General features: G+C 44.3%; 1 protein-coding gene across 1 annotated transcript; it reads left to right on the plus strand.

Annotated features, from left to right (window-relative positions):
* The first annotated feature begins 159 nt into the window (after positions 1-159).
* On the plus strand, positions 160-11,127 carry fhdc1 (FH2 domain containing 1). The gene is made up of 12 exons (XM_088374177.1): positions 160-379; positions 4,281-4,803; positions 5,464-5,525; positions 6,083-6,185; positions 6,289-6,374; positions 6,874-6,974; positions 7,121-7,191; positions 7,260-7,367; positions 7,495-7,565; positions 7,688-7,805; positions 7,883-8,047; positions 8,109-11,127. Exons 2-12 carry the CDS (start codon positions 4,435-4,437, stop codon positions 9,921-9,923), a joined length of 3,069 nt encoding a protein of 1,022 aa, XP_088230303.1. The 5' UTR covers positions 160-379; positions 4,281-4,434; the 3' UTR covers positions 9,924-11,127.
* The last annotated feature ends 2,804 nt before the right edge of the window (positions 11,128-13,931 follow it).

The raw sequence follows: 13,931 nt of genomic DNA on the forward strand, positions 1-13,931 counted from the left end.
CTTATTTGGTAATATTGACAATTTTATATATTTAACATAGTATGTCTAGCTAGCATAATCAAAGCTAGCGTTGTTTTAACGGTTTGTTTTCCCGCTCATTCCGCTTACAACCACGTGACTCATCTCCTCGTGAACGCGCTCCCTCCACCTGACGTCGTGTTCGTGCACGAGCACGCACTCAGTGCGTCCACAGGCTGCAGCTGGCTGGCCGGCTGAGCTTGGTGGTGCGGTTCCTCTCCCCGCACACTCAGACGCTCTGCGGCGGCAGACAGGTGGTCCTCGTCCCCTTGGCGAGTTCTCGGCGAGTCCGACGGTGTCGGAGCGGATATTTTATTTTATTATTTGACGTGTCCCGACCGAAGTGAACCATCCTCACCCGGTAAGTGAGGCCTCGTCTCACCAGTGTGTGTCTTTGAATGTGCGATGTTGGGAACTTGATGCGGACAGGTTCCCGGTGCCTTGCGGTGTGCAACCGGTTTCGAGTGCGCCTTTTTGGGCCAAACGTGTGCGTCAGTACCACTGCGTGTGTGGACCTGCGGAGTCAACTCACTAAGGTCACCGTGAGGTGGTTCTGCAATGCAGTAGAGGTCCACAATGACATCATAATATAGTTTTATTTACTTTGTGGTTCCGAATCTGTTGCACTTATTGACATCTAATGCAAACTAAGTCATCATTATTACTATAGTTGTAATAAAGTAATTATTGCTAACTATTGAAAATTTGGCCCATTTGTTTTGGTTGTGTTCAGGGAGTTTTTTTTCAATTATTATTATTTTACCAAATTGTAAATTCACAAGTTTGCATGAACTTTTGGGGAACAAATTATTTTCTGTTATATGAGTGATGTTCCAAAACTTAAGGCAATTTTGTAGTTTTTTTATGGTGATCAACGTATTGTTAGTTATAATTACTATATTAATTAATATGTTTATAGTTACTATTTTTGACTATTTACTTTTATCACTACTTGTTTTTAGTGGATTCTTGTTATTTTGACAAAAAACATATATTATTCATTTGTAATTTAAAAAAACTAGTGACACTATAGTGTTAATTAAAACTCCCCATTATTAATAATTTAATCAGCCTTTGTGGGTTGTTTTTTCAGCAGTGATGGGTAGCATGTTACAATTTTGTTTATTAGCAAGGCTAGCTTCTAGTTAAATCATTTTTTTTCCATAAATTATTGAGCAATAGCCCTATTTGGCCGCAAATGTTAACTTCCTGGTTCATGTAATTAATCCTTTTTTCAAAGCTTTTCTGTTAGCTTTTTATTCACAGCTCGCAAGCTGGCCGTCTGAGAGCTCGGCACGACCTTTTAAAAGTTTTTACAACTCTGCACCAGTTTGGAGGCAGCCTTTCCTTGGCTTTTGTACACGATTATGCCTGCTGAGATGAGTTAGAGGCCAATCCATTCAAGTGTGCGAAACAATACCCCAGTGGAAGAAAAAAAAAAAAAACCTCCCCAGGTCGGGTCACTTGGGCGGGGGTGGGTAGGGTGGCGGTTGGCTGGTTGCTGTGGTGGCTGAGACTCACATTGAAAACTCAACCCTCTGACGTCATCCCACCAAGGAAGATTCTAAAATGGTGGTGGTGGGTGGGGGGGGGCTTGATTTATTTGTGTGAGATCAGGGCTGCCGGCTGAATGGTCGCTGCCAACGTAGAGTCCACTCGAATGTTCTTTATTGCCTGGAAATTAGTCTTACCGATGTGAAACGTTTGGCATAAACGACTTCAAATGAAACACCTGTCCCACTCTTTGCTGTCCGCGATACATTTTTTTTAAAGTCGTTCCGTGACATTTAAAAAGTCACCAGTTTAGGCTCTTCATTCGATTACAGCAAGGAACAAAATGTCATGAAATATTGTATAGAAGTATAAAAAAGTCATAAGCACTTAACTCATAGAATTCTGCAAAACTAATTAAAAAAAATAGGCAGCTTATCCAATAAAATGTAACAAATTTTAAATTGTTGCTAGTTTATTCAAATAAAAATAAAAACTTTTGCGGTGACCTTCTCTACAGGTGTGCACCTTTTTCCAAATTATGTCCAATCAGTGGATGTATCTCACTAAATCTTCCTGCGACCATGTTTTTGTCCAGGTGATTTGTATTTCCTATCCTCAAGTGAGTGTCTGGGTGCCCTTCGGGGTTTGAGGGGTGGCTGGCACGCAACATGTTTGCATTCCCCCCGCCCCTTCCCTGGTTCTCGTCTCCACAGCGACGACGCCAGCACCTGCTGCAACTTTAAATCACGACACCGACGGAAGTGTCGGCGCTAAAACAAACCGGGCCGAGATGCTAGCGACGGATTTGCCTTTTACTTTGCTTAGGCGGCGGCGGATCGCATTGCTCAGGTGACACACGAGAGAAACGGCGGCCGTAATTCAAAGCGGGACCAGAGCGGCCGTTTGGTCGTGTTGATATTCTTTAGTGTGAATTATTTACGGTCTAAAATGTAATATGTTATCTATTGTTAGTTACTGTGCTCGGTTCTAGTCAGCCTTTGGCCCGAAAAAAAGACAGATTTATCAGAGCCGACTGGAAAAGTGAAGAATTAAAAAAATTGTCTCATGGTGCTTTTTAAATGTGATTTGAATGAATGAGCCATCCATGGGCAGTATGCAAATGAGTCAGCAAAGTGAAAAAAAAAAAAAACACCATTGTTGCAGACAACCTGGCATACAAGTCCACACTTGCCTCAACAGTTGCGACTTTTCTAAGTCCCGTGAGTGAATTAAAAGGCTTTATTTTTTGCGTGTCACTTTGATGCAGTGATGGAAGGAGCCCGCCTTGTTCTATTTTTAGTCACATTGATGAATTGTGGGCCAGCCGAGTGTCTCATCAGAGACCAAATTGAGTTGCCCTGAAGAACGTTAGGCAGCAAAGCCAGAATAATACTTGCATTGTTTTTAAAAACCCGAACACTTGCTCAAAACCCTAAATTAAATGAATTCACGCCTGTCTGATTCTCAATTCCTTTAGCTACTGTAATCACTTAATCCGGGATTTTTTATAATAATGCCACTCTTTGTTTTCCTTTCTTAATATAAGTGTTACATAAGAGTGTACCCAATCTAGTGTCCAATAAGTAACCTCCATCATCCCGTCCGTCCACGCTGGTCAGCGGGATGGAAAACCAAAACGGTCCGCTAACGAGCGTTCCCACGGCGACCGAGTCGGGCGGATTGTCCCGGTGCGTCCCCATCGCAAGGCACCCCTTTGCCCCCGCGGCGTCGCTGAAAGACCTCCGGCCGGCGCCTCAGGAAATTGGAAGTTAGTGACGGGGGGATTAGGAAAGGCAGCTTGACCTTCATACGTAACGCAAATCGAGACTGAGTTGCTGCTGCTGCTTTTGGACTTTACAGTCGTAGGAAAACTGGAACTCGGTTTTGGTGAGCTAAGAGCTGCTTGTTCCTAATTTTGACTCAAAATTAGACGTCAAACTATGAATTGAATCTGAATTGATGATGACAATATTGTGTCATTTCGTAAAATAGTGTCGGCGTCTTATTTTTACCAACTTTCTAAGGGGAGCTACAAAATTAAAAATGGCTGCTTCAAACCAAAATGGCCGACTTCCTGTTCTGGAATGATCCTTGAGACTTTTATAAGCCGCCCGATTTTGTGTCAATCGGTGATACGAGTATCAATTGCAGTTGGCAAGGGCTGGGCCCAAAGGAGTGTCACATGACATAATGTCGGGCGTGGCATTTAGAGGGATCACCCAGCAAGTGGACCCACTGGCGGAGCTAGGATTTTTTTTCTTTGGGGGGGGTGAGGGGATGTGTATATCTCAGTGATCCGCAAACCAAAAAAGCAATTTTTTTTTTACAAGCTAACCTTAGCCACTGACACACAGGGAGGTCAGATGTCATCGACATGAGCGTGATGAATCACCAAATGTCGGGCGGCTAACGAGACGTAATGTTGATGCGTCTCATTTGACGCCAATGAGGAAAAAAAATACTCAAATATTTGATTTGAATCTGTCTGTCCACCATTGTTAGTTTACAACAAAGGTATCATGTCGCAGGATTGATGTCAAAGCAGTTTTGTCATCCGAGAACTGCCAGACGTTTTTTTTTTCCACACTGCCAGTGAACGCCTCATTTTTTTACTGCAAGGATTGTCTTTGTTGTCGTTTACACCATGCATGAAACAGGAGACCTTAGTGTGTGGAATTCACTCGTGAGATCTGATGAATTTTAAAATCCTAATTTGAAACTATCATAATTATGTTATCATATTGTCACTTTTCCTTCTTGTTTTTTAGCCCACTTTTTGCTGTGGCGCCACCCAGGTCCCCCTTTGAGTGATGAAGTCGATCAGAACTGAAAGGCGCCGTCCCGACTCTTCCAGTGACTGAAAAGTCTTCAGCGAGAAAGTAGTTAGCATTAGCGCTCATATGCTAACAAGCGCTCCCCGCCATGCTGGCCAATGAGCCCCAGAGCCGCGGCCCTACCGCCCCGGACGCGGCCCCCCTTGCCGTTGTGCCGCCGCCGCCCCCTTTGCCGCCCCCACCCCCTCCTCCGCCTCCCCCCATGGTGGCCCACCCCGGCAGGAAGAAGCGTCGGGTGCGCAGCTTCTTCTGGAAGCCCATCCCCGAGGAGAAGGTCCGCGAGAGACCCAACATCTGGACACTAGTAGGACGGCAGCAGCAGTACCAAATAGACGTCCGCTCTGTGGAGGAGCTTTTTGGTCAGCAGGATGAGGCGGGCCGAGGGGCGGCGTCCGCTCCCGGGACGGCGGCTGGGCTCAACCGGTCCCGATCGTTCAAGGAGAGCAGCAAGGAAGAGGTGAGTATAAAGCTCGAGGTCAGCCTCATTGTTTCCGAAGAGATTCCAAAGAGTTCATCGAAAGTCTCATTCCTCTCCCATCCTGCATTTTCCACCTATACAAAAAGAAAGATGGAATTGCTTACGATAAAAAATGATTAGCATGGTGCTTTTGAGTGTGCAAGAGAAGCAGATGCGATTTCAAAAGTGTCATGGCAACAACAAACACCATGTTGACTGCTGCGTGTACAACTAAATAATTTCCCTCGAGGGATTTGTTAAGTAACGGTGCCAAGTTACCTAGAGAGATTTTTTTTTATCTCCAAAAACACGTGTTGCATCATGACTCACTCTGGGAAAACATGCACAGTAACCTGTTCTGTAATTTAATACTGCAGGCAAAAAGCAGGTGATCAAAGATTGTAAATGTTATTTGTTATTTGTTATTATTTAAAAGTGTACAAAAAGTAAAAAGTACCTGAATACTTGCTTAGCTCATTGCTATTCTTAAGTGCTGCTGTTTTGGTTAGCATAAGCGACATAATTCAATGGGTGGCGTTCAAAAGATCTCACCTGGAGAAGGAAGTGACATCGTCCCCTACTGCCCCGGCATGCACACTGCAGCATATTCAGACTTCCTGTTTGAGCTTTGACATATCGCCCTCTTGTCTCTGGTTGCAGATCAGCATCCTGGACTCCAAGAGGGGGATGAACGTGGGCATTTTCCTCAAGCAGTTCAAGAAGTAAGTCCTGCCCTCCGTCATTTGTTGGCTTTAAACAAACACTTTTTTTAGGTGGATTAATGTCGGCGTGTGTGTTTGCTAATTAGCTTTGTCACATTTCTGTTGTTTGTCCTTGATTAGATTAGGAAATCAAATTACGTAAGAACCGAGTGCGTCACACACAATATTGGGAGGCGACAGGAATGTTAATCCGTCGTGGATGTACGCATCATTAGCGGAGCAATTTGGAACTTGAAACAAAAAAAAAAATAGCACTCCTTATGTCGCTCAAGATCAATTAAAATAAAAAGGAAATTTTTTTTGCTACATTTCATGTGCATCAAGTTTTTATCTGGAAGTACAATTATTTTCTGAAAATGTATTTTTTGTGCAGCAAAGATATCGTATTTTTCCCAAACTATGACAACTTTTTCTTTTTGAAAGAAATGCCTTTTTTTGTCTTCCGAGGCTTCCTGCATGTTCTGAAAGGTTCTTTACAACCTGGCCGATGTAGACAAAGTGTCTTTTGTGAACTTATTGAAAAAGGCGCACCTGTGACGCACCTTCTCTCCTTTTAGGTCCAACCGTTGCATTGTGGAGGACATACGGCGAGGACGCGGCGAGGCGTACGGAGCCCAGCCTCTCAAAGACCTCCTCAAGCTGCTGCCTGACACGGACGAGGTCCGTGTTGGAGCACGTCGCCCGCCCGCCGCGCCGCGTCACGTCACGCCGATGACAACCAAACAATTTCCTTCCTTCCTTCCTTCCCCTTTGCCTTCCGCAGATGAAGAAGCTGCAGGCGTTCCGAGGCGACCCGGACAAGCTGACGCTGGCCGACTCTTTTATGTTCCTCCTCATCCAGGTGCCTCGGTGAGTCTTTTCTTTGACTTTTTTTTTTTTTTTTTTTTGTCAGGGGGGATTACTGCAAGCTTTGTGACCAGATAAAAGTTCATATTGACTCCTGCCAGTGGGATTCATGCAGATTTTTTTTTTATTTCACCATGTACGTATCATTCACATATCGTTGATTTATTTAATGTATCATGCATGAAATATATTGTTATCGCAAAATCGACCACGTATCGTTTCATATATCGTATGTGTCGTTACGGCAAAATATTTTTCTTATGATGACTCAATATCACAATGTAATATCGTAATAAATCATTACTGCGATATATCGTTATGGAAAATAACTATATAAATAAATAGAAATAAAATAATTAAAATAAATATTTAAAAAAATATTAATCAAATAATAAATAAAATAAATAAATAAAACATAACAAATAATAATAAATAGAATAATAAATGAAAATAACAAAATAAATAAATAACATCTGTCATAATCTGTTTTTTTTCGGGTCAGGTTGGAAGTGCGCATCGAGGCCATGGTGCTAGGCGAGGAGTTCCTTCCATCCTGCGCGCTGATGAGTCACGACGTAGATGTGGCACGAGTCGCCACTCGAGGTAAGCGTGACGCACTGTGCGGTGTCTGCTTTCAAGTGCGCTCACACCTGATACTCCATCGCCCATTTTGTCCACTGGACCATTTTTGCATTTTTTATGTGCTAACGATAGAGCGATCAACATTTTTTCTTAATTTTGCTCCACAGAGTTGATGTGTTGCGAGGAGCTTCACGCCATTTTACATCTGGTGCTGCAGGCGGGAAACATCATGAACGCGGTATGCCACGTAAGGTCACGAGTGGTAAGACAATGAAATGCTAGCCGGTTTATTTTACGTTTGTTCAGGGAGGCTACGCGGGGAACGCGGTCGGCTTCAAGCTGTCGTCGCTGCTCTCCTTGGCCGACACCAAAGCCAACAAGCCGGGGATGAACCTGCTTCACTTTGTCGCTATGGTAACAAAACATTTTTTTTTTAAATAGCGTCATTGACTTCATTTTCTTTATTCCTTTTGGATTAGCACAAAAAAAAAAGATATTTTAACAAAAAACATGAACCACACAAACATGCTTCTTCATTTAGGAGGCCAAGAAAAAAGACGAGGCACTATTAAAGTTTCCGGAAAAACTGATCCACATCCAGAGTGCCGCCAGGTAACGTCAAATAACAAACACAAATGTCTGGAATAAAAATCTCGTCAAGTTGAATTGATGAAAATTCAGTTTGTCGAGCGAGTAGTAAAACTGTGTTCTTACCCCCCCCCACCCTTGCATAGGATCTCAGTGGAGAACATGGAACTAGAGTTTTCGTCCTTGTATGTCCGAATCAGAACTCTGGAGGAGAAGGTTCATGAAGATCCCGAGTTAATGCCGCAACTGGAGCCTTTCCTCCAGGTCAGTCACTCGGTCGATCAATCGTCAAGAAATATGGTGACAAATCGATCATCGGGTCGGTACCAACTTGTTCTCAGAGTTCTATGAAGACTCTGACGGACCTGAAGCGTCGTCGTCTGGACCTTTGCAGAGAAGGCAACGCTCTGGTGGACTTCTTTTGCGAGGACAAAGACGCCTTCAAGCTGGACGAAGGCTTCCGCATCTTCCACGACTTCTGCGTCAAGTTCAAGAAAGCCGTCAAGGTTGGCCCTCACGCTTCAAATGTTCACCTACGTTTCTAAAGGTGCTTTTCATTTCTCGCAGGACAACGCCGAACGCGAGCTGAAGGAGGTGGCGAGGCAGCGTCGCCTGAGGGAGCTGGAGGAGAAACGACTAGCGTGGTCGCTCCAAGTCGGCGGCGGCGGTAGCGCCTTCGCTCGCAGCAGCAGCGAGAATGACGTGGAGACCCTCACCAAGGAAGGTCTCCTGGACTTCTTCCAAGGGAGGTCCAAGAGTCCTCACAGCCCGCCGGGACGTTCGTCCAGCGCCCGCCGCCACCGCCACACCCTGACGTCCATCGCAGACCGAGAACTCAACAGCTACCTGGAGCTGTTCGGAGACAAGTTCAACAGCCTACCACGCTCGGGCCGCGCCCCGCAACGTAAAAGCGCACCTTGGATGGACAACCGAGACCTGACGTCTCCTCGTGCCGAAACCGAACCCATCAGCCCTCTTGCCAGGTTTTCCTCGGCGGGGCTGAAGGCCGATGAGGACCGATACAACAACAACAACAGCAGCAGATACTCGTGTCCTCCTCCATCTTTCGGCGCCCACATCAACGTGAACGTCGAGAAGCACACTTTGGTTCCTTCTCTGCAAGCCTTTCACCTCCAGACTTTAAATTTTGTCAATCAGGACGACGTCCAGGTGATTGATCTGGAACGAGACAGGCATTCCGGAACTCTGGATACAGATCCGGGACTAGCGATAGATTCTTTGACGCAAGAGGACGAAACCAGCTCGGTTTCCTCGACAACCTGCGACACCCCCCTGCCCCTGGACACCCCCTTGTCCAATAAGAGGCCGGCGTTTTACGTCCCGGACTGCACCGAAGCCGACTGCTCGGTCACCCTGGACGTCTCCGAAGTCGACAGCTCGTCTCTTTCCAAAGAGGGACTTCATCCTGGAACGGGTGACAAAGGCAGGGAGAGCCCCGGGGAGCTGAGTTCTCCGTCCGCCCATTTGGACTCTGGGGAGTCTTCGGTACCGAGAACGATGGACGTCGCCTCTGCCACGCCGCCTGAGTGGGGAAGCGAAAGCTTTGACGACATTGTGGAGAAAGAGACTCGGAGCAGAAAACCGAAAAAAAAGGCCGTGAGCGAAGGCAGTGATGCCGCCAACGGGGCCACTAGCACTTCTAGCAGCGGTCTCGGCGGAAGCGGCGCCGCTGTACGGACGCTAACCAGCAGCGAAAGCCAGAGCATGCGCAAAGTAGTGCCGATTAGCCGACTCACCAGGACGGGGAGCAAAAAGAAAGCAGAGGCCACTCTAGATCCACCCCACCGCGACCAAAGCACCCCACCGAGAGGACGCCGCGAAAAGACCCTCAGACCCCAGCGACACTCCAGTCTACCTCCTGACGACTCCAAAGCCCAGCGAGGCGGCGGCGCCTTCCCTAACGGCACGTCAAGATGCGCGTGCGATTCCAGTAACTTAAAGAAAACGTCCTCCCTCAATAAACCCAGCGCCAAACCCTTGAGGAATCTCCCGAAACCGGCGCCCGAAGAGAAGATGTGCCGTTCCACCATGAGGGCCCTGACGCAAGTCCAGGGCGGCTCGTTGTCGGAAAGCAGCAGCTCCAAGAATTCCCCCGACGTTCCCAGCTTCGCCCGCAACACAGTAGCGTCGTCTTCCCGGACCAAGAAGGAACGGTCGGTTCACGTCGCCGCCGCTTTGAGTCGGCAGGCGTCGGTCAAGCAGACGAAATTAGCCGTTGCCGGTGCTGAGGAGCGGACGGGCGTGCGGCGAGTGCACAGCGTCAAGGCGAGCAGTCGCGCCGCATACCGTAGCCAGACGCCGCCTGCACAGTCTCGGGATTCGGGGACGCCGAGCAGAAGCGTCAAACCTAGCTGGAAGTGAACCACAACGAAGCTAGCGTGTTTGAATTCATCGGCAACTCTGCCCTTGTTACAGTTTCCCAATAATACGATCATTTGATAATCGATGAGTCATCGATTCATCGTTGCACGTCTAATTGTCATATACTGACAATCACCGAGATCGAAATCCTCCAGATTTGATAGTCGCCACAAAACTTAAAACCACATTCCTTTCTCGGACTCAATGATTGTACGTGGACGTCTTTTTTTTTATGCTAACCCGCTGCATGATGTGGCCTCTACGTGAACATTAGCGCTACATTTCTAGAAATGTACACCACGTTGTAGAGAAACATGTAACTCGTTATACAACGTACGGTACTGGTTGTGCCTGTCGGTAGTGTTTTGAGGACGCCCCCATACCGTCACGGGGAAGCATGCCACGCTACGACGCTAATGCTAACTGAGCATTTAAGACACTGTGATGTGAGTTTTCTTGTTATTATTATTTTGATTTTTTTTGCGGGAGTTGACAATTTGACTGTGAATGTAGCACCTGGTTATTTAATGTGTGTGTGTGTAGCTTTAGCTCAGCTGGTCAAAATATTAGGTACACCTGAGCTTTTTAAAAGGGGTACCTAATGATGATGATGACAATGATGTTGAATGTGCGTGCGTCCATATTGAACGTTATTTTGGACAAACGAGTGTTAGGGCTTCATTGGAAAGTAAAAAAAAAGAAACATTATGACAATAAAATTGTAGCTTTAAGAAATGAATGTTAATAATTGGTCTGTTAAAAGTCCCACTTCATTCTCTTTTTTTTACCAAAGATTCAACTTTGATGCAAAGAATTTATTGGCAATGCATTATTCTTTTTTTTGTATTTTCAGCAAATATAATTTTCTTTTTAATGTAATATTTCAACTTTTCTCCCAAAATGTTGCCTTTTTTCCCCCACATAATATCCCCAATTTATTCTTCTGTGTGGCCCTAACACTGTGTGTCCTTTTTTCGCTGTTATCATTTTGTCACGCTTGCGTGTCTTTTATTATCAACGTTGGCATTGTAAAGTAAACTGTCATCTCCATGGCAACCACACTTAACACACACCAAACAGCCTGTTGCCTTAAAGCCTTGTGTAGCTCCATACACGCATATTAATATCAAGACATCCATACAGCTGCTTTGTGTACATAATATAAAGACATATTTTTATGACCATTAAAGCTTTATATACAGTACTTGTCTCATCGTGTGTGTGTTTGTGTGGATGAACGTTGTGATGCAAATCAAGCGGGCGGCACACAAAAGAGACAATGGCACGTTGTCAGTGTGTGCGTGTGTGTCTGTGTGTGGTGTCTAATAACAGCCAGTTTATTGGTCAATGGTCACAATATTAGGAACAACGCCCAGTGTCATCTACTTAACAGTCAATACATCATTTTGCTTAAAAAAAAGGGATAATAGTGACATTCTGTTCATATTTATATTAATATAATTAATATTTATTCTGAACTTTTAAATGATTATTTTTGAAGAATAAAAATAACACAAAACTCCTTTCCTCTTTAAAGTATTTACTATGAATATTTTAACCTCAGTAAATAACATTAGTACATTATGTTCCTGCTATGCACACTTTGGCCTCTTAGGGGCGGTGTGGTGTCTGCATGCGGATAACACACCCAACAATATACGATTTGAGAGACCAGAAGAAGAAAGTATAAATTGAAAAGTAGTTATTTGAGTAGAAAAGAAAAGAAGTAGCAAGTTGCCCAAGGTTTCGCACTTGTTTGCTTGACCGGAGTGCTCGCCTGCCCGCCACGACGACGGCAAAGTCACGGCATACTGACATGGGACTCGGCTGGCTGAAACTCCTGGGTAAGATTTACGGTACAAATTTAAGTACAAGTTGCACTTCTTAAAAAATTGTTAAAAAAAAAAAAAAGAGGAGGCTTCGAACTAATGCCACTCCCATTTGAGGATTACTGTCAAATCAACCATAAACAAAAGATAATTAAACCTTACATCGTGAGGAAAAGTGGTTCAGAAACATCGGTCTGTTTTACACTGCCCCCAGGTGGGCCAAGGTGGGAACAGCAGAAGGTGCATTCAATTGATGCAGCGTTAATCGCCGGTGCCGTTACCATAGCAACTCAATGAGCCATCACTGAATACTGTCAAAGTGTTTCTTTACCACAAGAGGGCAGCAGAGGATTTAGCAGCGTCATCGTCTGGCATCCCTAACGTTATGTGCTTATTTTGTGATTTGAGTCAACCTTTTGGTTATTGGGTTAGGATCTTTTATTCGACATTGTTTTCAATGTTCGAAAGAAATGTATTGTCAAAAAAATTAATATATTAAGAGGACAATGTGCACGTGTGCCTGTATTTTGTTGTTATTTCAAAAAGCATTTTTTTTGGTCATATGTTGAGGAGATGTATGTTTCAATGAAATGTCAAAGAAGAGGTGACTTGCTGTCCTGTCCCCGGTGACCGTGTTTGTGTTTTAGCGGTCATGTGTGAGGGATTATGCTCGTCTCAATCCTTCTTTATCCTGCAGCTCAATGTCACACCTCAACACTACTCACTCACTAACTCACTCACTAACATGTCATGCTAACTTTCCCTGACATACCCACCTTCAATGCATTACTACTACTACTACCACACTTAGTGCATTTCTGCGTTAACCTGCAATGGACGGACGGGCTTTGCTGACATCACAGTGAGTCATGTCGTGGTAGCTCATGTTTTTAATCTGTGTTCTATTTGTTGATCTTGCTGCATGATCTGTGTAAAAGTCTTGCTTGCTTCTTTTTAAATGCAGATGAGATGAACGTGAGGTCCAAAGTGTGAGTGAGTGAGTGTGGATTCCTAAGAGGGACAAAAATGGAAAAAGACATGAGGTAAGACAAGTTTTTCTAGTAAGGCTATGCCAAGGTCTTCGAAATGGCCTTTTTAGCACTTTCCTCACACATAGAAAAAGAAAAAACTAGACCACTGAATAGAGAGTCACTCAGCAACATGAAATTAGGGCAGTGATTTTATTATGAGAAGACCCACAAAATAGGAAGTGCCATTTTGGGTCAGACACCCTCTCCATCTTTAAAAACAATAATTTAGGCCCCAAAGACAAAATTAAATTTGTCCATCAAAAGTAGACCCACAAAAAAACTCAAGAAGCTAAAAAGACATACAAAGTCTGCTGTTTTGATTAAACCGAACATTTTTGTTCCGAAATTGAAACATGTCCACTAAATGAAAAGAATTCTTAGGGTGGTCCCGTGGTTGTGTGCCCTGAATGCTAAACAGTCCAAGCCCCTCCTCACAGCCCCCTCTGACCACCGACAATAAAAGCTCTCATTCCATTGGACAAAATCATTAATGGCACAGAAATGCAAATAACGTTATCCTTCTCTTCTCACTTTTTTTGTATTTTGTTTCATGAAAGGAGCCTTTAATGGGATGCTGCATTGATGTAGTGTTGCCATGGTGACACCTTTCAGGAATTGTTAGCCCCAGAGCATTTGCAAATGTGTTCCATAGAAAAATTATTTGTTTGTTACTCTATTTAAAGTCATCATAAATGATAAAGAAGAGTAATTTTACTTCAATAAGCGATTTGGTTTCTAAAAGTTAGTTGGACAATTTATGATTATTCCTGTTCATTATTGTGCTAAATTGACTTTATTCGTAAGCATTTACAGACAAGAAAAATCACCCTTTTTTTTCTTTGTTTTGATTTTTTTTTTAAGGGGGGGGGCGTTACTTTGCGTGTGATTGGTCGCGTTCGAGTGAACTGAGCTGGAAATGTATTGACGTGCTGCCAGTTGGTACGGGATGGATGCCGCGGTTTCCAAATGAACTTTCCGTTCACTTCATAGACGTCCAGTGAACGTTAAGAATGATCGTTCGTCCTCGTCTTTCACCGTTTTTTATTTTTCAAACCCAATAAAATCCAGGTGAGCGCTTAATTTGTTTCATCCTGTTTCATGTTTTTTTTAAAGTTTAATTCATCATTTTATTTTATTTACTAATTGAT

The sequence above is a fragment of the Syngnathus floridae genome, chromosome 4 (assembly GCF_059516105.1).
Source record: "Syngnathus floridae isolate MCC-2025c chromosome 4, RoL_Sflo_1.0, whole genome shotgun sequence".
NCBI classification, from domain to species: domain Eukaryota; kingdom Metazoa; phylum Chordata; class Actinopteri; order Syngnathiformes; family Syngnathidae; genus Syngnathus; species Syngnathus floridae.

What these genes read in the sequence shown, in the direction of transcription:
- fhdc1 (XM_088374177.1), top strand. Translation starts at nt 4,435, where the DNA reads ATGCTGGCCAATGAGCCCCAGAGCCGCGGCCCTACCGCCCCGGACGCG. An exon ending in AGGAGAGCAGCAAGGAAGAG is followed by an intron (nt 4,804 to 5,463) that starts GTGAGTATAAAG and finishes CTCTGGTTGCAG; the next exon opens with ATCAGCATCCTGGACTCCAA. An exon ending in CGGGAAACATCATGAACGCG is followed by an intron (nt 7,192 to 7,259) that starts GTATGCCACGTA and finishes ACGTTTGTTCAG; the next exon opens with GGAGGCTACGCGGGGAACGC.